This window comes from Podarcis pityusensis (assembly GCF_964106645.2).
Source record: "Podarcis pityusensis genome assembly, chromosome: 3".
Lineage (NCBI taxonomy): Eukaryota > Metazoa > Chordata > Lepidosauria > Squamata > Lacertidae > Podarcis > Podarcis pityusensis.
In genome coordinates, this window is record NC_138026.1 from 30,855,116 (window position 1) to 30,880,165 (window position 25,050).

Consider the following 25,050-nt stretch of genomic DNA (forward strand, 5'->3'; position numbering starts at 1 on the left):
GAGAAACTCGAAATTTCATTGAATGCTTCAATGAAGCACACCGTATTGATCTTTCTCTCCCACCTTGTACCTTGTCTCTTATTGAGACACATTAGGAGGTAACTGGTGACCGAGACTACTGGCCTTTCCAGTTCCCCAAAGAACTCTTTCTTAGTCCTTGCCCCCATCATTGCTGCTGAGCCCCAGTCCTTGCTACCTTGCTTCTTCATGTCCCAAGTTATTGTCAGCAATAAAAAAATATTGTTTTGATACCCTCAACTTCCATGCGATTTATTTTGCTTCCAAAGAACCCCATTGTTTATTCAGTTCACAATTTTACGTGTGTGTGTGTGTGTGTGCGTGTGTGCGTGCGCACGTGCTTGGAACAGTAACTTGCTTGCAATAACCCAATGATCAGAAAAGCCGCATTAATAGAAGTGTTTCAGTTCCAAGAACCACCTTTTATTCTGAAGAATATATTGGCTTTTAAAGCAACATTTTTTGCAGAAGGGCCTCTTGACTTTTAAAGCCGGCAATTCGGAATCGACACGAATTACAGTCTTACCTTTTCTTTCCTCTTGCCAAGTACTCTGCAGATGGCACAATTGTATTCATTACAATCCCTCTCAGGTTTCATTCCCCGGTTTGTAGCCTCTCATTTATTCAACATTCTTGCATTTATTTCTTTGCAGTGCTGCACCTGTACTTTTAAACAGTATACATCTGTTCCACCCATAGCGACAAATAACGTAGGTGCACAAGAGAGATAAAAAAGTCCACAAAGTGTGGTTTAAAGACCTTCATACACTTGCCCCCTCACTGTGGTTTGTAAACAGCTCCAAGGCTATTCAAAGTATCAAAGCTGCATATGGAATTGGGCTGTTGCCTTGGGAAGAGGGGCACATCTGTGCCATTAGAAAAGCACCAGAACCATACAGTTTGACCATTTTAGCTGCTAGCTAGCTAGTGGGAAGGGACGCGGGTGGTACTGTGGGTTAAACCACAGAGCCTAGGACTTGCCAATCAGAAGGTCGGCGGTTTGAATCCCCAAGACGGGGTGAGCTCCCGTTGCTCGGTCCCTGCTCCTGCCCACCTAGCAGTTCGGCAGTGCAAGTAGATAAATAGGTACCGCTCCGGCGGGAAGGTAAACAGCGTTTCCGTGCGCTGCTTTGGTTCGCCAGAAGCAGCTCAGTCATGCTAGCCACATGACCCAGAAGCTGTATGCTGGCTCCCTCGGCCAATAAAGCGAGATGAGCGCCGCAACCCCAGAGTCGGTCACGACTGGACCTAACGGTCAGGGGTCCCTTTACCTTTACCTAGCTAGTGGGATGGAATCCTTGAGATTCCAAGTGTCTTCTGTGTGGATGAACAGTGCATAGTAAGAATGCATGTTGGCACGACCTCTTGACATTTGAATGATAATCTCAGGAGCCCTTTGGATTCTGAATGCTATTGTTAGGAGTACTTTGTGGTGATTAAAATGACTTTAGGGTGGCATCTGGTTGATAATTGTTGATCACACGTTGAGAATCTTGCATGAGGAATGGTGATTAATAAACAAATTTTATAAATCTGTAAGAAAGCCACTTCTGCCTTGAGGAGGAGGTGGGGTTGCAGACTTCACGGCCCCTCCATGTGCACAGGGGGTGGGAGGCCAGCCCTCGCATGACTAGGGGATTCCCAGCTGCATCACCCCCTAGCCGGCCAATCGGGTTGGTCCGGGGGTGTGGCCTGCCCCTTAAAGGCAGGACGCAGCCGGGGATCTCCCTTTGTCATCCAGCCAGCTACTCCAGTTTTAGCTGCTCCTGTTTTCTCTGGTTCGTCGATTCAAGACCTTTTATCAGTGAAGGATCTCGTCCGTGAATTTATAGACCCATAGGTGAACTTGTCCAAGCCTTATGGAGAACGGTTGAGGGAGTTGGGCATTTTTGGCCTGGATAAGAGGAGATATGATAGCCATGTGGAGGGTGGAGCAAGGCTGCTCCAGAGGGTAGGACTCGAACCAATGGCTTCAAGTGGCAAGAAAGGAGATTCTGACTAAACATCAGGAAGACCTTTCTGACATTAAAAGTGGTTTGACACCGGAACAGACTCCCTCAAAAAGCGGTGGACTCTCCATCATTGGAGGTTTTTTAAGCAGAGGTTGGGTGGCCATCTGTCAGGATACTTCAGCTGTCTGGGATATAGCTATTAATGATAAATGGACATGTGCCATTAAGGTAAGATGGGGAATATGCAGGAGAAATGATTTTGAGGAGATATGGAGGTTGTCTGCAGAATTTGTACTGTTAAAATGGAAAGGGGTCAAACCACCGCAAGAGGTGCTAAAGTTACAATGGAATGGTCTCGGGAGTGGGGTGCACGTTTTCATTCTTACTTATTTATGATTATTTGTTTGAAAAAAGAAAGAAAAGAAAAAAAGAAAAGTAGGAGAATTGTTTTCAAATATAAGTGGAGGTATACAAAAATAAACATTACTTTCTATCTTACAAAAAAAAAAGGATGCTTCAGCTGAGATTACTGCATAGCAGAGGGTTGGACTAGATGACCCTGGGATCCCCTTCCAACTCTACAATGCTATTACCATGTTTCCCCTCCTCCTAAATTTGAGGTACTCAACAGATTGCTGAAATGCTGCATTTGTGGTCAATAGTATTGACCATTCTCCTCACAGCTTTTTGGGGTTGTTTATGCTATAACACACGTTCCAGCATAAAACTGGTAGTATGGTCACTATTATTCCACGGTATGCATTTAATTAATGATGGAGTGAATCATAGGCACTCCATAGGGCAGGTGTTCCTATTATGTGTGCTGGCGCATTCAAGAAAGGGGCTGCGTATTCCTTTCTGGTGCTTACATTGGTGTGTGGATGTTACAAGCTTTTTACAGTAAAAAAGCCTTTTAAACATTATGCCTGTCACACGGACCACATATGTGCATAATGGCAGCCTCATTATGCAGTCAAATGTTTAAAGTGGCCCTCAACTTTAGACCATTCCAATCTCCATTTATTTTTCGATTGCCTTTTTCCAAAAATGCTCAGAGTACCGTAAGCGCGATGCCCACATGCACTCTGCTGCTCGGTGGGCATAAAAAACAAATGTGCAGAAAGCTGATAATCTGAAATGGCTTCCCACACAATTCCAACAATTTCCCCCAATCCATTGCAATTCCCTCCTTTTTCTCCAGGTTGTGATTGCATGCTGGGAAAAATGATTTTAAAAAGGCCACTGGCAGTAATGGCTTGCCAGGCGGGAGCAAACCCCAGGTCAGTTTTGGTTCCCAATTGCTTACTGCACCGCAGAGTGCTTGTGTGAATGGGCATCCCAAGTCACTTTTAGTTTAAAGGTCTGTAGGTTGGGGCTGTGTATGGAGATAAAATGGATGGAGTTCCCCCTCCCGCCTGTCTACAAAAGTAGGTCTATTATTGCTCCCACAGCAAATGAAGAAATGCACTTCCCCCTTAAGAAAACAGAAATGCTTCAGTTACGTGCTCAATGATCACAACAGGTTTGATAATACAGAGCAAGCCTTCTGAGAATGTACACAATCTAGTGGCAGAATCAATTTATCAGCAAGATGTTATATTTTCGGGGAAAGGAAGAAGCCACATAACAAAAGCAGCTCGAGTTGGTTGAAAAGAAAGCCTTTAATTAACACAATGCATTGCAATTAAATTTAGAAATTAACTTCCAAACAGCTTAAAGTGCAAACTCTTAAGATGCCCTAAACATTCTGCTCCCTTTGAAGTGAGGGGATTAGTCCTATTCAACTCCTTTAATTTATATCTATATGTTTATACTGGAGGTGAAGTTGTGCAGTATCGTTGCTGTCCATTGTGGCACGAATTGGAAAACGTTTCTTTACCCAAATATAATTCTTGGGTTGCACTGAATACACTCCAACCTGCTGATGTGGGCTATAACTTAGGAAAAGAGCTAGGGATAGGACGGGTAACACTGCAAGGAAGTATGAACATTGTCAGGATTTTATGCAATGCAAAGGAGCAATGATTATTTTGAAGGATAGCCTTTCAAGCGATGTCTCTTTGGAAACATCTTTCCATCTGAAAAGCAGTACGTAGTTCAGGCACCAAGTATAACTTTAAAGGCGTAGCCATTTAAATCCAGCGCCGAACAGCTTCAAGGGCCGCTCCAAAGGTCCGGAGTGCAGGATGCGTTCCTTTATATGCCATCAGGAGGGAACCCGCCTCTGCAACAAAGCCTGCTCCTTGCAGCTGCTTCACCATTTCTTCTATATCCCAGCGTCCTTCCTCTTGCTTGGCCAGCAAGTGATTAATCAGGTGAGGATAAAGGACAGTGGAGATGCAGTCTGCGACCAAGTTCTCATCCAGGAGCAAGGAAAGCAGTTCGGAGTCACAGCTGGAAGCACCAGCCTATATGGGAGGGCAAAAGAACACAACACAAAGCTAATCTTATCAAAATGGACCAGTACAATTCTCCAGAACTTCATCGGGCGAATATGCAGTTGGCGTTCATGCATATTTACCAGTCAGCTCACCCCGAAATACAATTTTCTGCCCTTGTACAAGGGTTGGGACCCTTAAGATCAATCCCACAAGCTGTTGTGTTTGCAAGAGTGGCTCATGAGGTTGCGACCCTCAAGCTACCGCTGACTTCCAGATTAGTTGGTGGCAAAACTGGCTTCCAGCAGACTAAGCTAGTTTGAGTGCCAGTACAGCAAGCTTAAGTGATTTGTGAACAGCAGGCCCTGTCCCTACAATTTATCCAAAACCTATTAGGTAAGGTGAATTAACACTAAAGCTGGCCTCATGCTGATATGTGCATATCTGTATATCTTATTTAAAGGTTAGCTGATTTAGCAGGGTGCTTTCACAGAATGCCACACTTGTTTTAAACAGAACAAAGCACACTTTCAACTTCCAGGTAAAAACGAATGAGGAAGCTATTAGAAGATGCACATAAAAAGCCAATCCACCCTCTAAGATGCTGCATAAAACCTCACTCATCCACAAGTGCAACTCCAGCAGATTAAACACTAATTATCCAACTATGTTTAGAAAGAACGAATGCCTCTTTGTCTGGCATATGTTTTAAAAAGATATATAAACATATATTGTTGCTACTCAGTGTGTGGCCACTTTCTGTATTCTGATGACTGCCACAGCAGGAAGAATTATTCAGGTGGCAGCAGCCGAAATGTCCTGTGGTCCCCCACAGTTGCCAGAAATGCTTCGATGGTCCACGATGACTCCGCAGTGAAAATTATTTAGAATTACAGCTTGTCTTATTTCAATGGTTCAGTGTATAACACAGAGTGGGCTCCAGCCCAGCAGCCGGATGCCTGAGCAACACTTGCTCAGCAGGGAGGGCAGCCTCTGAATGGGAGGGAGATATTGCCAGTCTCCCCCTTGAGCTACTGCAAAATGGCCTGAATCCCAGCCTTCAAACCACAGTCATCACCAAATCAGATGGACCTCAAGGGCTGTCCTATGGAAGAGGGAACAAGCTTGTTTTCTCCTGCTCTGGAGGGTAGGACTCTAACCAATGGCCTCAAGTTACGAGAAAGGAGATTCCGACTAAACATCAGGAAGAACTTTCTGACAGTTTGACAGTGGAATGGTCTCCCTCGGGAAGTTGTGGAGTCTCCTTCCTGGGAGGTTTTTAGAAGAAGTTGGATGGTCATCTCTCATGGATGCTTCAGCTGAGATTCTTGCAGTTCAGGGGTTGGACTAGATGACCCTGGGATCACTTCCAACTCTACAATTCTATGATTCTACAAGTAAGTAAGGTTCATTATGAATACTTTGTACAAAAGAAACAGGCTAATTCCACTTTAAGTACAGCATAGTAGCTGCATAGCTGCACAGGTGGCACTGTGGTCTGAACCACTGAACCTCTTGGACTTGTCCGATCAGAAGATTAGTGGTTTGAATCCCTGCGATGGGGTGAGCTCCCGTTGCTCTGTCCCAGCTCCTGTCAACCTAGCAGTTCAAAAGCATACCAGTGCAAGCAGATAAATAGGTACCGCCATGGTGGGGAGGCAAATGGTGTTTCTGTGTGCTCTGGCACTTGTCACGGTCCTCCATGCACCAGAAGTGGTTTAGTCATGCTGGCCACATGACCCAGAAAGCTGTCTGTGGACAAAAGCTGGCTCCCTCGGCCTGAAGCGAGATGAGCACTGTACCCCATAGTGGCCTTTCACTGGACTTAGCCGTCCAGGGGTCATTTACCTTTTATTTAGCTTTTTAGTAGCTGCATAATGCCTACTGGTGCCTGCAAAGTTATTCATTGGCGCCCCCAGGAAGGGCCCCACACTCTGAGCTTTCATTTTGGTAAAGTCACATCAAACCAAATCTCATTTTGTCCTCTTATTTGTTTTTTTCAGACTGAATGCCAAGGTTATTCTTTTGCTTCACTAACTTTTCATCCACTGAAAATCTGAAAGCTACATGATAGTAGAGGGGACAGCGTTTCCCAGGTTTGCGAACTGTGCCCACAAATGCTAACAGCACAAACCTAACTATGTCTACTCAGAAGGAAGCCCTGTTGAATGCAGTGATGCTTACTCCTGAGTAAGTGGAGTTAGGAGTGCATTCTGATCCCTGAATCCTGAATTTTAAAAATGAATAAATACAGACACTCCGAGAGAAGAGGTGCCAACGTATTTGCTTATTTGAAGGAATGATCCCAACAAACCCCTAATATCGCATGGAATTATAGTTTTGTTTCAGGAAGGCGAAGAAAAGCAGATGAATGCCAATGTACTGGAATCCTGGATTCATGTGCTGTCTGGGCTCTGATGTTTGATAATTCTGAAGCCTGCACTAAAGACAGGTGGAGAAAACCAGAGGAGTTCTCAATTAAACATGCAGGCAAGAGGAGTGTCTGGCCGATTCACTATTGGTTTTTGCCCATTTCTCTCCCCAGTGGATAATTTCTGCTTATCCATCTCTCAACTCCTTGGGGAAGATTAACTGCCAAGGAGAGAGCTAAACAATAACAGACCAGCCAGAAGCTCCTCTTTCTCTCTCTGTGACTGCAGTCCTCTCCAGCTTCCTCTGCTTTTTGTCAGTAGGGGAGCCTAAAAAATTCTCAGCAGGCAAGAGGCGGGCTGCTCTTGTCTGGCAAATGTAATGTGCAACCTGCCTCTTAGTTGATGCAGCTACCAAAGGAAAACAAGCAAATAGCCCTTTAAGACAAGGGAAAAGAAGCTGATCTGGCTGGAGGGCTGCAGCTGGAAAAGAGGGACCTAAGGACCCTTAGTGTCTTGCTTGGCACCTGTCAAATTGGGCACCTTTTTCTGTCATCACAGAGCAATGAAAAAAGGTGTCCAATTAGAAACTAACATTGGATTCTACCAGTGGCTGAGAATGACGAATTGGGAGCAGACCTGTAGTGTGCTCATAATGCTTCCTTTACCATTTGGCCCTGCAGGTTTACCAGTCCCATGCCTGATGTCGTATGACACCAGCTGATCAGCAGGTGGGTGTGGCTTGAGTCAAACCATGCTGCAGGTCAACCAGGGAAGAAATGCCCAGTTAAGCCCAAGAGCTAGAGGTTCCCCATTGCTGCAGAGGTAGGGAAGGCACGCTGAACAGAAATGCAAAATAAGGGCCAAATATGCAAAGGTATTTTGCCAACCTAGCAGTTCAAAAGCACGTCAAAGTGCAAGTAGATAAATAGGTACCACTCCGGCGGGAAGGTAAACAGCATTTCCGTGCGCTGCTCTGGTTCGCCAGAAGCGGCTTAGTCATGCTGGCCACATGACCCAGAAAAACTGTCTGCGGGCAAACGTTGGCTCCCTCGGCCAGTAAAGCGAGATGAGCGCCGCAACCCCAGAGTCGGTCACGACTGGACTTAACTGTTGGGGTCCTTTACCTTTTTATGCAAAGGTATTAGAACATTATGAGTCACATGGTATTTCCCCCACTTCTTTTCAGCTTCTTTTCAAGGTGTCTTGAGGGCCAATCTTTTAATACTTAACTTTTAAGATTATTAATAGGAAAGCCGCCACTCACCTTAAGTTTGATTTTATAGACTTACACAATGCAAACGCTAAGGACTATAACAAGCTAAACAACAACAAAATCCCATTAAATGCTGAAAGCACACGATTGTGCCAGGGATCTGCAGTTTCAGGTGGCCTTGACCCAAGAGCACTACACATATGTTGTGCCCACCGCAACACCACGCGAGGTATGTTTCTGCACAGCAGGAAGGAAATGTTTTGGGCTATAATTGATGCTCATTTATTTAGCCAGGTGAATGCGAAAAACTCACACAGAGCTAAATCTGTTTCCGAAGCAGCGAAAAGGCGAGGCTTAAGGACAAAGGCATTATTGAAAAACTGAAAAGCTTCCCAAAGAAAGAACTGGGCTAAAGCTGTTTGCTCCGAAACCACTGCCCATGCAGGAGAAAAAGAATTAAGTTGGAGAACTATGTAATTGTTATTTAGCTTATTAACATAGGATCAGTATAAGAAATCCGCAGCTAAAGCTCATTTTCATTTTCCAAATGTTCTCCTTTAGTGTTTTATATTTATAAATTTGATTGGAAAACAAGCCAACTGTGTCAAACGTAACCTTCAATACTCTGGCAATGAATATAAAATACTATGAGAAGTGGCCCATTGCCAGCAACGATTTTTTGTTTTGTTTTTTTGTTAGCTTGAGATGAAAAAGGGTGTTTAAAAGTTTTGTTTTTCTTTCAGATCTTTTGTGTAGAAACAGCGCTCTGCAGAAGCTACAAAAGATGGATGGAAGTAAGAGATAATGCTTAATAAAGACATAGGGCATGATCCAGCCTCCATTCACATCATCCCTCACCTCTCCTGTGTGCAATAGGCTCTGTGCACAGGGGTCTTCTGTTGCCAACCCTTCTGTGAGCAGAAAGCTCACACCCATCTCCACCCCCATCATTCAGCCTGGACACTGAGGTCCAGCTCTGAGGGCCTTCTGGCAGTTCCCTCACTGCAAGAAGGGAAGCAGGCAGAGGGCCTTCTTGGTGGTGGCGCCTGCCTTGTGGTACGCCCTCCCATCAGATGTCAAGGAAATAAACAACTAGCTGACTTTTAGAAGACATCTGAAGGCAGCCCTGTTTAGGGAAGTTTTTAATGTTTGATCGTATTTTTAATATTCTATTGGAAGCCACCCAGAGTGGCTGGGGAAACCCAACCAGATGGGTGGGGAATGAATGAATGAATGAATGAATAAAATAATAATTATTATATCTCACAAGGTAAAGTTCAAGGTTCTCATTTTATTTGGGTCCAGGATACCATAAGGCATGTCTGATCCTTATATCCCTGCCCAATCTGTTAGCTCACTGGGGGAGTCCCTGTTAGGGGTCCCCCACAGCACAGAAGCATTGCTGGTAACTACCGGAAGCTGAGCATTTAGTATTGTGGGCCTGATTCTGTGAAACTCGCTCCCATTTGAGATTGGCTAGGCCTCCTCCCTATTAAACTGCAGGTGCTTGACGAGATTTCTATTACAGCAAGTATTTTAGGTAAGTTGTATCATGATGTCTATTGACTGAACACTTCTATCTGTGGTTCTTGTTTGCTTTAAACATATTATTTTGATTGACGGATTGTTTTATTAATTGTACTGTAAACTGCCTAGCACCATCTATGGTGAAAATGATCTCATTTCCTATGAATATTAGAAATTGATAAATATTATTATTAGTAGTAGTAGTAGTATTGGGACAAAATGTGAAAAGTAATACTTGTCTGAAGGGTTAAATATGTAATTTGGAAGCCACACAGCATTACTCAAAGAAATATTATCAGTCTTAAAACTTTTCCCGCTCACACATCAAAGTTCAAAAAACAAAATAAAAATGCAAAACCAGTACGTCTTTTCCTAGAGACAAACAATTCTTAAAAGCAAACATTAGATCCCAGTACCACAAACCACTTAAACAGGCAACACTAGAGTTATTTCAATTATTCATTTGCAATATTCATTGTTGAAGAAGGCCTACTTATTTCTGATGAGGGGGAAAAGATGAAATTGGCAGTTTGCAGAAGTTTAGGCAACAACACAAGGATTCTGCAATTTCAGACAAGCCTGGGAAAGGAGCTGGTCCTTTTATTGCAGGCAAAAGCTGTCGAATCCCCAGCATCAGCACTTTCCAGCATCATCCTTTTAAATGTAAACATCCATAAAGCTGTCAGCATCATGCAACGAATGGCTAAATAATACATTGGATCAGCAAGCGAGCACTGCATTTCCTCTCCCATAGCCGTGTTTGTAAGATGTGCTAGCTCTGTGTCGGGGAAATCAATAGGCTCTGATTTGCCTTTCCAGATGCTACTTACGATTCTCCTGTTTAATGTAAATAGGGGTTGAGTTTGCGAAAGAAAACCACAAAACCACAAAAACAACCAAACGCTTAAATTGGCATAGGGAACGCTCCCACTTTCTTGCAGAGAGGGTTCAGCTCACCTTTCCTAACGGCTGAGCTAGCATCAATTCTCTTCCTTCGCCAAGGCTGTTTAGGGCAGGGAATCTGGTAAGATCTCAGCCTCGCAAGGTGGCGCAGGGCCCTGGACCACTTTGGGAGGCTTCGCAAAGTAGCTCAGGGATGGTGTTGCTCTATCGGCATTGGTGGTGAGATGGCGTGTAGTAGGCTCTGTTCGCCCTCCAGGGCCCCCACCCCCACCCCCAGCATGCACAGCTGTGCATCCTGGGCACCATGTAAACATACTACACCGCAGCCCTCAAGATTTGATGGATGATGACCTGTGCCACAAACTAGATATAATGGGCACTCGTACTGGAGTGCTCTGTAGACTGTTATCTGTGATCTTATATAGACTAGCCTTTTGCACCCTTTCACTCTTGTCTGATATTCCTAACCCTTCTTTTAGGCTTTCTTAGCTTCTTTTGGATTCTTATGGACGACATATATATATATATATATATATATATATATATATATATATGATATTTTGTTATCTCAGAATTTTCATTTCAGACAGCAGTAGCATTAACATTTGCATTAGCCAAATACTTCTGCCACATCCACAGGGAACAACTACAGACAAAACCGCTATATATACTTCAAGATATTCATGTTTATAGAGCGTTAATGGCTTACGCATAAAACAACCAAGCAACCGAAGCATGAAGCAGCCACGAAGGTCTTTTGTTATTTTGCTATATAACTGGTTGGGCAGATAACATAAAATAATAATGATGATGATGACGGTGATGATGATAAAAGATTGTTAGTTTTAATCACCTTGAGCACATAAAGAGAGCGGCCTAACCCTATGGTTCTGCAGATCGCAGACACAAAAGCTTTCGAAAGTCATAGTAACGGTAACAGTCTCAAGGGGCCTGGTTTCCTGCATGAAGATAAAAGAGCTAATTTATTACCTGAAACGAGGAAGGATGGTTAATTCAGCTGTTCATACCTTAGCAATAGCCGTTATCTGCTCCAGTGCCACAGAGTGAAGATCTTGATCTCTGCTTTCCAGAAGCAGCTTCAGGGACGGCAGCAGAAGGGACTGGTCGAGGAGCAGCAAACAGAGATCTTTTATGCACTGAAAAAAGCAAAGGAAATCTTGCGTAGTCAGGCATCAGAAGGAATGGGAACAAAGGGACGCAACTCGAACTCGAGTTCAAGGCAACCTTGCGTCAAGTGTAAAATGAAAGTCAAACATTTTAAAACAAACTTGGGGGTGGGGGGTGGGGGAAGAAAGGAGGAAACTCTCCAGTGGAAATTAAGCCTGAGACGTTTAAAGAATAAATCGAGTAAAAGAGATTGCCTGCTGCACTGTAGATAAAAGGCAACCTGGGGATTCCTATTATGTGATCTGCACAGAGAAGAATCAAATCACTTACATCGCCTGTGCACATCAAGAGAGGAGGCAGCCAGACATTAAAGAGAGTTTCATAGTTTGACTAAGAGCTGCTTCTTCTTGACTTGAGAGCACGTATATGCTACAGTCCAGGACTGGGGAACTTTTGGCCTTCCAGATGTTACTGAACTACAGCTCTCGTTTGCCCTAACAAGCATGGCCAATAGCTAAGGATGGTGGGAGTTGTAGTTCAGAAACATCTGGAGAGCCAAAATTCCCCCACATCTTCCACAGCTAGTGGCTGGCCATTCTTTCGCCGCCACGTCCTCCTCCTGTTGGGAAATGAAGAACGCAGCAGCCTGAGATGTGAGGAGATTGTGCTGTTTCTATGTCAGGTAACTGGTTGCAGCATCCTTGCTTCCTCCCTTGCCCTGTCCCTCCCACTGAACGCCTCTTCCCTTTCTGCTGGGAAAGAAAAGACCCTGTGGTTTTGAGCCTCAGCAGCTCCTCCTCTGGACACCTTGCGCTGCTTTGTCCCCCCAACAAGCCAAGGGATGGCCACTGGGGCTGTAACATATGCCAAAGTTTAATTCTTCGTTATGCTGTTGCAAAATGTCCTTTTATGGTGTTGTAAAGCTCTTCAGCTGTGGGTTAAACCACAGAGCCTAGGACTTGCCGATCAGAAGGTCGGTGGTTTGAATCCCCGCGACGGGGTGAGCTCCTGTTGCTCGGTCCCTGCTCCTGCCAACCTAGCAGTTCGAAAGCATGTCAAAGTACAAGTAGATAAATAGGTGCCACTCCGGCGGGAAGGTAAACGGCGTTTCCGTGCTCAGCTCTGGTTTGCCAGAAGCGGCTTAGTCATGCTGGCCACATGACCCGGAAGCTGTACACCGGCTCCCTCGGCCAATAAAGCGAGATGAGCGCCGCAACTCCAGAGTTGGCCACGACTGGACCTAATGGTCAGGGGTCCCTTTACCTTTACCAAAGCTCTTTAGTGTACACCTGTCATCTCACCTCTGCAACCACAGGCAGGAATGCTAATGTATCTGAGAAAAAATTGCAAAACCACTAGGATTCAACCACGATTTACTGGGACATCCAAACGCAAGCTTACGTAAAAAAAACTTTTTAGAAGCCCCATCTTGGCAATGAGGTCAGTTCTGGGCCCACTTGCAGGTGGACAAGTCAAGAACGAGCTTAGGACCCTCGTACCTATGGGACCGCCTCTCCTGGTATGTCTCACGGAGGACCTTATGGTCTTCAAACAATAACATCTTGGAGGTCCCAGGCCACAGAGAGGTTAGGCTGGCCTCAACCAGAGCCAGCGCTTTTTGGGCTGTGGCTCCAATCTGGTGGAACGCTCTGTCACAAGAGACTAGGGCCCTGTGGGACTTGACATCTTTCCGCAGGGCCTGCAAGACAGAGCTGTTCCACCAGGCCTTTGGCCAAGGCACAGCCTGACCCCCTCCTTTGGAAATCCTCACAGAACTGTAGCCCAATGGTTGCCATTAATCTGATTTGAACTGATTTTGTAATGAAATGATTTTAGAATGTTGTATCATTTTACTGTTTTTAGCCGCTCTGAGCCCGGCTTCAGCTGGGGAGGGCGGGATATAAATTAATAATAATAATAATTATTGAACCAGAGCTGAGCAGCCCTACTTCTATCTACTACCAATACCTATTCACATTTAAATGGAAATGGACAGGAAGGCCAGAAACTAGACAGCATCTAAATACTTATTTCCTTGTGGAGTGAGACTGGAATAAAAACAAGAAGTTGTCAGAAGCCAATACTGCTGTGTGACAGAGATCTGTTCTTTAGAACTTCCTGCACCCTCACTATACTGGCCTGGTTCACATGCCAGGCTAAGTTGTTGAGTTTATTTGATTTAATATTTGTATTTGTGTTCAGAATGCAAATGTGAAAATGTTGAGCTCAAAGCGGCCCAAAAGAGCATTGAAAAACAATAACCATTGCAATCGCTATTAATTTAAAACCTGATAGCATATAAAGCAAAGAGTGAATTAAATCCAAACAATTAATGCAATTCAATAAAGCCATAGTAACTCAATGGTATTGCCGGAATACTTCCTAATCACATGGAGCAAGAAAAATATGGATTTAGCTGTTGGTTATCCAATGTACTGGGATCCACATTCACTATACATGAATTATAGACACTTACACGGAACTATACATTTAAAAATCATTTGGGGTGGCTGGGCAAGGTTGCTGAGTCACTGGTGGCTTCAGGCTTCAGGCCTAGATTCAAACATGTGCGCTTCTGTAAAGCCTCTCACAACCACTTTGCTCCTGGCTCTTTTCAGTCCTGTGTTGCTATATCTCATGGTTAATCTCTCTCTCCTTGTTAAGCACAAGTCCAGGTCTTGACAATACACTAACTTAGACCTTGGCTTAGCATAACATGGTGTGTGTGGGGGGGGGGGGGGTGGAAATAGAAAAAAAAATAGGAAGAAGCAAAGTGGTTGGGACTCCTTTTCTGGGATCCCATACATTTGTGTCATCCTGGTAAGCCATAGTTAGTATTCCTGTGTTGTGTGAACAAGGCTATTGTTTTAGACACTTGCAGAAAGCTTTATTTTTATTTCAGCAAGTTTACCTACTTACGCATACTTGCTTTTAAAGTTCTGCTGCTTTTACCTGTGCTTTTACTGATAATTATCTATGGACACATCTTATGATGAAGTGGTTTCTACATTTTTCTAGATAAAATAATAAAAAGGAAGTATTCATAATGCCGACTGTGTGCTTGGCTGGCTCCCGAAATGGGCAGTAGCTAAATCATGCAAATTTAGGATAATCACATTTCTTGGGTTAGTCTATATCACAGTTTAAGAGCAGCCCAAACAATCTTAGCGGCTCAACTATGAGTAAGCAGGAGGGGACTGTGCTCCAGGAAGGATGCTCCCGTGTTTGGCTCCCTGTCTGTTAGCCACTGCTAAATGGGACACAGTGTTATGCCTCCACCAGTCCATGTCACCACTGTTTTAGATGCATCGCTGAAACTGCTCTGAGTGTATTTCTTGTAGCTCTTTGCTACTGTGCTTTAGTTACCTATCCCACCCCCCATGCTGGCCAGGCTCTAGGAACTAGAATCTTCGGGGTTCTTTTGAAAGAAATTTTATTGTTCTGTCAAGCCTCTTATGATGATGCTTCCTCACTTAAGGTTTTGATGGGTTTGCAGATATAAAATGTTACTGACGCTATAAAACTGCTGCTTCACCCAGGCTTTGCATTCTAACAGCCATCAGCATTTATTTTTGCAAACATTGTGCCCATGGCAATAAATTGGACTTCCAAGAAATTGCAGTTCCAAGACATGCATTGTGTGAAAATACAGATAACGCTCAGTGTTAGAGAAATACAATATTCACTGTTTCGTCCTGTGCTCTGTAACGCTTTTGTTGTTGCTTTTCACCAAAAATGAAGTGGAAAAGATGCAACTTTGAAAAGACTAGAAAACTAAATTAAATGACTTTAAATTTAACTAGTACTTTCAGTCACCCTATTCACTTGTTGTTCCAGTGCAGGTGTTCACCTGAGAGTACAGCTGGTGAATGAAAGATTTAGACCATTCACTTGATAAAGAAGCACCAAAACACTCATGGGACACAAACAGCCAAATCCCAAAATGTTGCAGCTCTGTTTTGCCTTCCCCACCTATGTTTGGCATAGGCTTGCTTAACTTGAAAATGGGTTGCTGAATACCTTCAACATCACAGTAGGAGACGCCATGAACAACTCTTCCTTCTAACTGTAAACTCAAAATCCTTGTGCTGGGGGAAATAAGAGTCAAAACGGGGCCACCAAGGAACAAGAGGGAGGTATTAGCAAGCAGAAGCGGTACAAAAAGAAAATCTTAGAAAGAAAACCCAAACAACGAAAAACCTCAATAAAGGAGGGACCTCGCTCTCTCAAACGGCCCATTGAGGGTTGAGTAGGCTCAGTAGTCACCAGGAACTATGTGATACTGATTGTCAGTTGGGGTGGGGGAAACAATGGGAAGAAAATTTAACTTATACTTTCCCAAAAGGATGTATGGCTGGCTGGCGCGCACCCTGAAGGAGCTCCATCTGTTAGTGAGTGGGTTGTGTATGAGGAGCAAAGCCCAGTGAAAACGAATGGGTGTTAGAAAGCAAAAATGCCTGATGAACGGAGGAAATAGTGCTTTGCCTGCATGGAAGGAGTTTGCAGTTAAGGCAAACTTATTTCAGTACAGTGGTACCTCGGGTTACATACGCTTCAGGTTACATATGCTTCAGGTTACAGACTCTGCTAACCCAGAAATAGTACCTCGGGTTAAGAACTTTGCTTCAGGATGAGAACAGAAATCGTGCTCTGGCGGCAGTGGGAGGCCCCATTAGCTAAAGTGGTGCTTCAGGTTAAGAACACTTTCAGGTTAAGAACGGACCTCTGGAACGAATTAAGTACTTAACCAGAGGTACTACTGTACTTGCTTACAAATACATTCCTATGCCGATGAAGAAAAGAGCCCTGCTGGATCAGGTGCACTCCCCACATTGGCCAATCAGATGCCTCTGTGATGTTCGCAAGCAGAACGTTGACAGCAAACACAGCCACCGATGAATTTGCTACACATGCAAACAGGCTCATCTCTTGCTAGGATTCTTTAAGAAAACAAACTCACCTCTGTGGAGAGCGCATGCTTTGTCTCATATAAAGAGCGGCAGATTTTCAAAATTTCATTCCCTGCATTCTCTTTCTGGTCCTGCGGGCTTGTTGTAAGCATCACGGTTCCCAGTTTTACCCAAGGGTTATTACTAGGGCATGCTCTAAAATGTGAGAAAAAAGACGTTTCTTGAAAGCAAACTGATCAAGCAAGCAAACATGTACGTACCACAGCCATCTGCTTAGCAATATAAACCGAAGAGCACAATTTGACAATGTATAACAGATCCAAAAGAAAAAGAATCAAGATCTTTGCAAAGTGGAAAGAATCCTTGCTTTGCAGCCATCAATAATACAGAGGTGGGGCCAGTTGCCATGAGGGGAAGTCTCTCCTTCCAATCTAGGAAGGCAAACACCCAAATGGAAGAGAAATATATCTGTTTGGCCCCATAGGGTATCACCATATTTATGCATCTCTCTCCCTCTTTCTCTCTAGAGCATCTGCTTTACATGCAAAATGTCCCAGGTTCGACCCCTGACATCTCTAGCAAGGGCTGGAAACGATCCCTCTCTGGAACCCTGGAGAGCTGCTGCCAGGTAGTGTAGTTTAATCACAGAATCGTAGAGTTGGAAGGGACCCTGAGGATCATCTAGTCCAACCCCTGCAATTCAGGAATATGCAGCTGTCCCTTACGGGAATCAAACCTGCAACCTAAGCACCGCGCCTTAACCAACTGAGCTATCCACTGGCTCAGCAGAATGCAGCTTCCGGTGTCCCTCTGAAGGCTTAATCAAAAGTTCTGCGAGATCAGAATGAATAGAAATTACTGCTCTATTTTTCCAGCTAAAAGCAAAGTTTATAAACCGAGAACAAAGACTATGAATGAATGTGCGCACGCACAGGAAGAGGAAGATTTTTATATGCCACATAAAAAGCGGTGGCATTCGTAGAGGCAGATCGCTGCATTATGAAGACTGAATCACACACATCTGCTTTCCTTACAATGGTATGATGTGCTGGCTTTGTGTCTACCGAGCCACATACAGGTGAAATGGGTCCATGTGGGATCACAATATGAAAAGTGAACAACATAGAATTTTGTCTGGAATGGAAGGAACGACTAAGGAGGTACAGAGTTCTCCATCTCCAGCATCGAATCCATCAGCATCCATAAGCAATTTTTCCACAGGCAAATTACTGGTGAATGCACTCAACATAAAATGATTACTGAAGAGGAACACTTAAGTCCTCACAGAGATAAAACAACAGCTTTCCAGATTAGTTAGCTCTGAGTAAGGCACTTAGCACAGTGGTGTTGTACTATCTCAGATGCCAACTGCTGCAGGAATTAGTTTCTTGGGCCATTTTAGAACCGTAATACATACTATTGTTTTAAAAAAGAGGATTAATATTTAACTCATGGAAATGTGTGTGTGCCTGAATAGCTCAGTTCGTTAGAGCACAGTGCTGATAATGCCAAGGTTGCAGGTTTGATTCCCATATGGGACAACTGCATATTCCTGCATTGCAGGGGGTTGGACTAGACTCAGTGGTGGCAAACCTATGGCATGCGTGCCAGAGTGGGCACACAGAGCCCTCTCTCTGGGCACGTGCGCCATCGCCCCATCAGTGCCGTTTCTGGATGACCCACCGGACTCCTTCCAATACCACGACTCGCGGCCTGCTGACCCGGAGACCAGCATTCTCCTACTCGCAAGTAAAGCCTGGCAGCTGCATGCTGAGAAAGGCGGGCCTGTTGGTGACCAGACAGGAGCCTCTTCCCCACCCACCCCTGCAAGAGGGCGGTAGGCTTGTCTTCACCGCGACCCGGCCTACAAGGCAAGTGACGTCCATAACTCCTCCTCCTGCCCAGCTCATGCTTCTGACCTCCCCCTCTGAGGCGAGTTTCGCAAGAAGGGAGCCCGGGACTCCATGGGGTTGGGCGACAGGGAAAGTTGGGAGACGAAGCGGCACCACGTTCCTTGGGGCCATGTCGGGGCCTGCAGCTGCCGCCGCCTCTGCTGTGCCAGGACGGGCCTAGACAGGGATCCGCTCCGGTTTGCGCCTTCCCAGCTGCAGGTCACCCTTGTCAGACCTTGGAAGGTTGGCGGTAGGGCCTGCAAGCCGGAACCTGGGGTGGGATAAACCGAAAGCGAAGGGCTGGCTAGCACCTGGGAAGACCTGGGTTCAGGTCATGAAGCTTACCTGGGTGACCACTGCCTCTCAGCCTCACCTACCTCACAGGCTTCTTGTGGGGACTAAGGTAAAGGTAAAGGTACCCCTGACCATTAGGTCCAGTCGTGGCCGACTCTGGGGTTGCGGCACTCATCTCGCTTTATTGGCCGAGGGAGCCGGCGTATAGCTTCCGGGTCATGTGGCCAGCATGACTAAGCCGCTTCTGGCGAACCACAGCAGCACACGGAAACGGCGTTTACCTTCCCACCAGAGTGGTGCCTGTTTATCTACTTGTACTTTGATGTGCTTTCGAACTGCTAGGTTGGCAGGAGCAGGGACTGAGCAACGGGAGCTCACCCCGTCACGGGGATTCGAACCGCCAACCTAATAAACAACTGCTCCTTTTCCCTTATGGGTTACCCAAGAGCCCGTATCATTATTATCCCATATTTAATTGCCTGGTTGGCACTTTGCAGTAAATTGGTGGGTTTTGGGTTGCAGTTTGGGCACTTGGTCTCCAAAAGGTTTGCCACCACTGAACTAGATGATCCTCAGGATCCCTTCCAACTCTACAATTCTAAGGTTCTGTGAGCAAATACTTACACATTTGCACTTTTCATAGGTGGCCAGGCTTGCAGGAGCATGACTAAATGCTGGAATTCTCCATGATCCTTACTAGATCCCAAAAGTTTGAGGAAAAGGCTGTACCTCTTTTCTTCATTTTCAATATCAGTTATTTCCACCTAAGGAATTGAGAGAATGAAGCACGTTAAGTGTAGGGTTTGTTGGGGTTCAGATTAATGAGCCGACTATTTTCAGCAATAAATATGATAATATTCCTATATGGCACTGAAGTCACATTTGAAACAATACAGAAGCAGTCAACGGGATTTTCCTAGGAAACATTTTATTCAGTCTCATCTGCAATTATGTATGCTGAACACACAGAAAGACAGAGATAATATGAAATTACTAGGAGTTATGGTCTCCAAACAACATTAAACCCGTGCAAGCAAATTAATGGAATAGTACAAATGATTCCCCCACCTCCTTGAATTCCCTAGACAAACAAAATTTATTATACTTTACCAATGCAGATTACTGTATATGAAATGAAACATTTGTACTGTAACATTATATCTTAAAAGATCTTATGCTTTGATACTGAAGTACCATCTATCAGAATCAGAAGAATCTTTACTTGCATCAGCCACTAGCCATAGCAATAAAATAAAATAAAATGTACTGAAGACAGAGGTAAAAACTTAACTGTAGAAAATACATTTTGGGGGTTTATGTCAATAATCAAATGGACAACAAAACATTGGTGAAACAACTGAGAATCAAGCCGTTTGCCCACTAGCTGTTTCTCCAAAATGTGTAGTTAAAAAGAGGGCTACCAGAGGAATTTTTAAATGTATAGATGCAGAGCTGCAAACTCAATCCCCCTTGGAATATGATACGGTGAGGGACAATCCAGAAAACTACAAATTCCTGGCTGAGCTATTGGAAATTAGCTCTAAATGAAATAGATAGTCCTCTCCCGAGAATCAAAAAGTATACTAACACCGTTGAATGGGTTCCCACTGATAAGAGGAATGGAAGCATTTTTTTAAAAGAAGAAATTTGGTACCTGGACAAAGTGGAAGCGACAAGTACAGAACCTTAAAGGAATTGGGGCTAAAACTGATGTCAACGAACATAGCAGGCTGGCGTTCAAAGCAGAATAATAAACAGCTGATGAACTGTTTTGAGCAATTTGATATTATTCTGCTACAAGAAACATTGCAGAATAACTCTATAGTCCATCTATATAGAAACCCCCAAAAAGTCAAGTTGCACTAAATGAACATTAAAAAAAACAACCCAACATCTTTAAAATAAATTGAAGTATATTTGTGATGGCCTGGGAATCCGATTCAGAGGCCGAACCAGAGGAACCCCAGCCTGCACAGGAGTCCCCGCCTCCAGGGCCGGCTGAGCTGGGGCAGGGCCTTGGATCTGAAGCACCTGCACCTGTGCCGGATCCTCAGGAGCAGGCACCAGGTGAATCCTCTCTGGCTCCGGGGGTGATTGAAGACACAGTGCCTACAGGTGCGCCTCTCCCAGCCCTGTCAGGGGAAGGTGAGTCTTCCCCTGGGTCCAGTAACCCTTCAGCCTCTCCTGAGCTGCAGAGGCTCAGGGCAGAGAGGCGGAGGGAACTGGTTTCTCCCAGGAGGTGTGCTCGCCTTAAGGCCAGGAGAGGCGGGTCTCCTGGGGGCCGGGACCGCCTCTGGCCTCAGAGAAGATAACGGCCAGTCAGCCCGGTCCCAGGTTGCGGGAGCAACGTCGTTGAAGAGCTGTTTTGGCCAGCATCCAGTCCTGTTCCTCCAGAGTTCCTGTCCTTGTCCAGCTCCTCACCTTGGTCCTACCTTCGCCCGTGGAGGACAGTCTACCAACCCTCGACCCAGGACCCTGACCTCGCCTCCCGGTAACCTCCCCCCCCCCCGGACTAGCACAATATTTCAGTGCTAACTGTAAGACTCCTTAACTGAAGCAATCTTTTAAAAAGCAGTGCAGGGATGAGAACTAGACACAAAATGAGATAAAACAGAAGATGGGGGGAAACTAGGTTCAAGTTTTGAAGGAATGGGAGTTCAAAGACAGATTAATGCTACAGTTTCATAATAAAGTGCTATTTAAAAACTTATGCCCCATGCACTTTGAGAATAAATATTACAGTGGTACCTCAGGTTACATACACTTCAGGTTACAGACTCTGCTAACCCAGAAATAGTACCTCGGGTTAAGAACTTTGCTTCAGGATGAGAACAGAAATCGTGCGGCGGCAGCGTGAGGCCCCATTAGCTAAAGTGGTGCTTCAGGTTAAGAACAGTTTCAGGTTAAGAACGTACCTCTGGAACGAATTAAGTACTTAACCCGAGGTACCACTGTATAGGTGTGCAATGACCCCAAGTTTCAGTATGGACCTCAATTTGGTGCTTCAGAAAACAGGCCACCTTCTCTCTGAGGCACTATATGGGTTACCAGACCAGTTTCTGGAGCTATCCAAAACCACTTTCTCTCTGTCTTCTTGCTCCCCTCTCCCCTTCTGTATTGGGGAAACTAAAAATGGTTATAACTTCATTTCCCCTTCTTTGGCAGAAGCGGATGAAATTAACAGGCATGCTAGCCCTTCTAGTGGAGATAAAGTCTGCCAAATTTGAGACAAATAGATCCGGGGGGGGTCTTGTCCTGGATAGCTCTAGAACGCAACATTTTCAAAAACTATTTACTGGGGGGGGGGGGACAGAATTAAATGGCATTTGTAGACAAGCTTGCTCCTTCTGAGAAAAAGAAGAAGAAGAGTTTGGATTTGATATCTTGCTTTATCACTACCTGAAGGAGTCTCAAAGCAGCTAATAATCACTTTTCCCTTCCTCCTCCACAACAAACACTCTGTGAGGTGAGTGGGGCTGAGAGACTTCAAAGAAGTGTGACTAGCCCAAGGTCACCCAGCAGCTGCATGTGGAGGAGCGGAGACGCGAACCGAGTTCCCCAGATTACAAGTCTATTGCTCTTAACCACCACAACACACTGGCTCTCCACATGAGGGCATGAACTAGTTTCATGAGGGTGGAAGCACTGTTTTCCCCACAAGGGAAGGTGTCATAGTTTTGAGTGGATAGAAAAGGAGCCATTTATCCTTTCGCAGTTTGTGGAGAATTAGTCTGAAAACTGTGTCCCCAGGTAAGAAACCTGCCAAACTGCAGACGAATGACTCCGGTTTTGTGTTTGTGTGTGCTAAGCACTGTTAAAAGTTGATTATTTAGGTGTGTTTGGAAATAACTAAATGGGATTCACAGTCTGGGTAAAATCATGAGAATTTAAGGGCAGTATATACATATTTTTAAATGAAATAAAATCAATTAGTCACGTAATCAATAGATTCCTACCCATTATTAAGATTCTAATGGGAAGAGGTAGCATAATCTCTTGGAAAGGGCTGGGGCATCAAGGTAAGTGGAGGGGATAATATCATTACAATGTAAATTAAATTTAAATTATAACCCAAGAGGACAAACAAATATCAAGACTAGTGAAATACAGCAAACTAGTTTGGTAATTAATTCAAATCAAGGAAAGACAGCGGGCTTAAAACAAAAAACAAAAAACCATAAATCGAAATCATTCCTGTGCCAAGGCAAAACGCAACTGAAATGGTTCAACTTGTCAGGTATTTTATGACTACTGCATATCAATGAATATATATATATAATACAAGCAAAGTGATTATATTCTGCGCCAGGCAGAAAGGAATAAATGCAATACAAAAATTAACATAGCAAATATTAAATAAACAACTGAGCTGCCAATTAACCTTCATTTGCATGTTTTCCTTCGTATGAAAATACAGTGTATATTCAGCACTATAGATTTCTGAACCCAACCCTGGTGGTTCAAGGTAAGAAATAAGTCAGTTTTCTTAAAATGCAGGCTTACTAGGTAATTCATATGATGTGACTAACTTACCTGATAATCTGAAGCTAACCTCCATGTAAGCAACTCAGTAGAAAGGAGATGATTCAGTAAAGGTTCAAGATTCCTACCCCACCAAATTTAGCCTTGTTCACTAGCTCACAACAATCCATATACAAATGGCGAAACTTTCTAAAATAATTATTTTCATTAGAAGCACTGGCATTCTCAGGAACGGGCTGAAATGAGAGCTAAGAAATAATACTGATGTAGTCTAGGACTTGTAGGAACTGAGCATTTTCCTTTCATAGAATTACTGGATGTTTAGAGAAACTATGTTCTTTGGTCGAATGCTTGCAAAACTACCTGCCATTACTCACCCACAAAGTCTCAGAGCAGAAGATTTACTAATGCCCTAGCAAAATCCACGTTAATACATGCGGCACTGTGTACAAGTAAGTGTCTCACAAATATTCTGAGGCCCTTGACTGCAAACGTGAATGTGAATTAATGTATCATTAAATGCAGAATGGCAAAGAAGGCACCTGAGAGTAGTCCCTTATTGCGACAATACATTCTCAGTCGCGGTGAAGCGCTGCTGAAAAGGAACGCCACATTCAGATTTATTTGCAGCAGAAGGGCTTTCAAAATAAATAAATAAAATTTGAAATGGGATATGCGCTTTACCTTAAGACGCTGTGCTGCAGTGACATGAAATAGGGATGTGAACTTGAATGCAATCTCCCACTGATTCAATTACACCTCAGTATCCACTCGTGGTTTTATTGAGCCATGTAGGCAATTATGATGCGCATGGCAACATGAAGCTGTGGTGGAGGTTCCTTCCTCCAGAGGAGGTTAACTTCAAATGGAAGACGCTGATTGATAAATTATTATTCCAACTTCACTGAGAGGAAACGCAGTGTAGGTAAATTATTAGCTCGGCTCAGGTTCCTCTTTAGTATCTTAGATAAGTGCTAGATTTATGGAGAGGAATTAATTATTCCGAGTACCTCAGCTAGACCACAATCATTGCCCACTCAGAGGCTTCAGCTTCTGCAGCGCACACAAAGTGACAATTTTTGTTCAGTGCCCATGGAATTACTTATACAACATTTGGTATCTATCAGTTTCAGAGCTTGCAATACATACTAATGCGATTTTTGGATAGTGCCGATTTTTTTTTTGCTGAGTGTTCTGATACTATCAGGGCGCTGTGTAAGTTATTCAGTTGTGGCGTCTGTCCTGTCAAGTCTGCAGATGCACCCCTTCATTCTAAAAAGTATTCACTACTGGAAATTCAATCTGGAAATTACCACGGTAAATATATATATAAATATATATATCTGGCTATTTAGTTCAGGAAACTGGTGGAGCTCCTGGGTTCATTCAAATTTCCCTAAGGGAGCCAATTTTTATTTTTTTTGCAGAAAGCTATAATCTGCAAACCTGAGGACAGAAGAGTTGAGGTCAAAGAATAGGAAAGTGTTCCAAAGTCACTAGGAAGTTGAAGTGCTGGCTGAATTAGATGCTATATTGTTATTTCACGGTTCATCTTTGCAGCACATCTGTAAAAACAGCAATATATATTCTCCAACACTTTGCAGATGAAAACAGAGATGTTATTCTTGTTAAGTGAAAAATCATAGCCACCTTTTCCTCTCGCTACTACAACTTCTTAAGGGTTCTATTAGAAAATATGTTTGTTGGCAAGTTTACCATAACAAGTCTGTTTGTAGGTCTACATGCCCACATATTCATAGGCATAATAAAATAACTCTGCAGAATGCTTTATCTCGGAATGGATCTGGTCCTACTTACTACAGAATGGCTACAAAGCCAGCCAATTCCAAGATTTAAGCTCTAGATCAGGGCGAGGAACCTGAGGCCCTCCAGATGTTGCCAAATACCATCTCCTATCAATCCTGGCCAGCCTGGTCCATGATCAGAGGTGGTGGGTGCTGCAGACATTCAGGCGAGGAGC

At 44.1% G+C, this 25,050-nt stretch overlaps 1 protein-coding gene across 2 annotated transcripts in view; it reads right to left on the bottom strand.

The window, feature by feature from the left end:
* Window positions 1-3,607: 3,607 nt before the first annotated feature.
* Window positions 3,608-25,050, bottom strand: part of NBAS (NBAS subunit of NRZ tethering complex) — a 195,856-nt gene continuing 174,413 nt past the window's right edge. For both annotated transcript variants that reach the window (XM_080997879.1, XM_080997878.1), the window contains 4 exons: window positions 19,212-19,351; window positions 16,452-16,596; window positions 11,392-11,520; window positions 3,608-4,378 (listed from right to left, as the gene is read on the bottom strand). In XM_080997879.1, coding sequence (XP_080854005.1) covers window positions 4,103-4,378; window positions 11,392-11,520; window positions 16,452-16,596; window positions 19,212-19,351 — 690 coding nt within the window. In that variant the 3' untranslated portion in view covers window positions 3,608-4,102. The remainder of the gene's footprint in view (window positions 4,379-11,391; window positions 11,521-16,451; window positions 16,597-19,211; window positions 19,352-25,050) is intronic.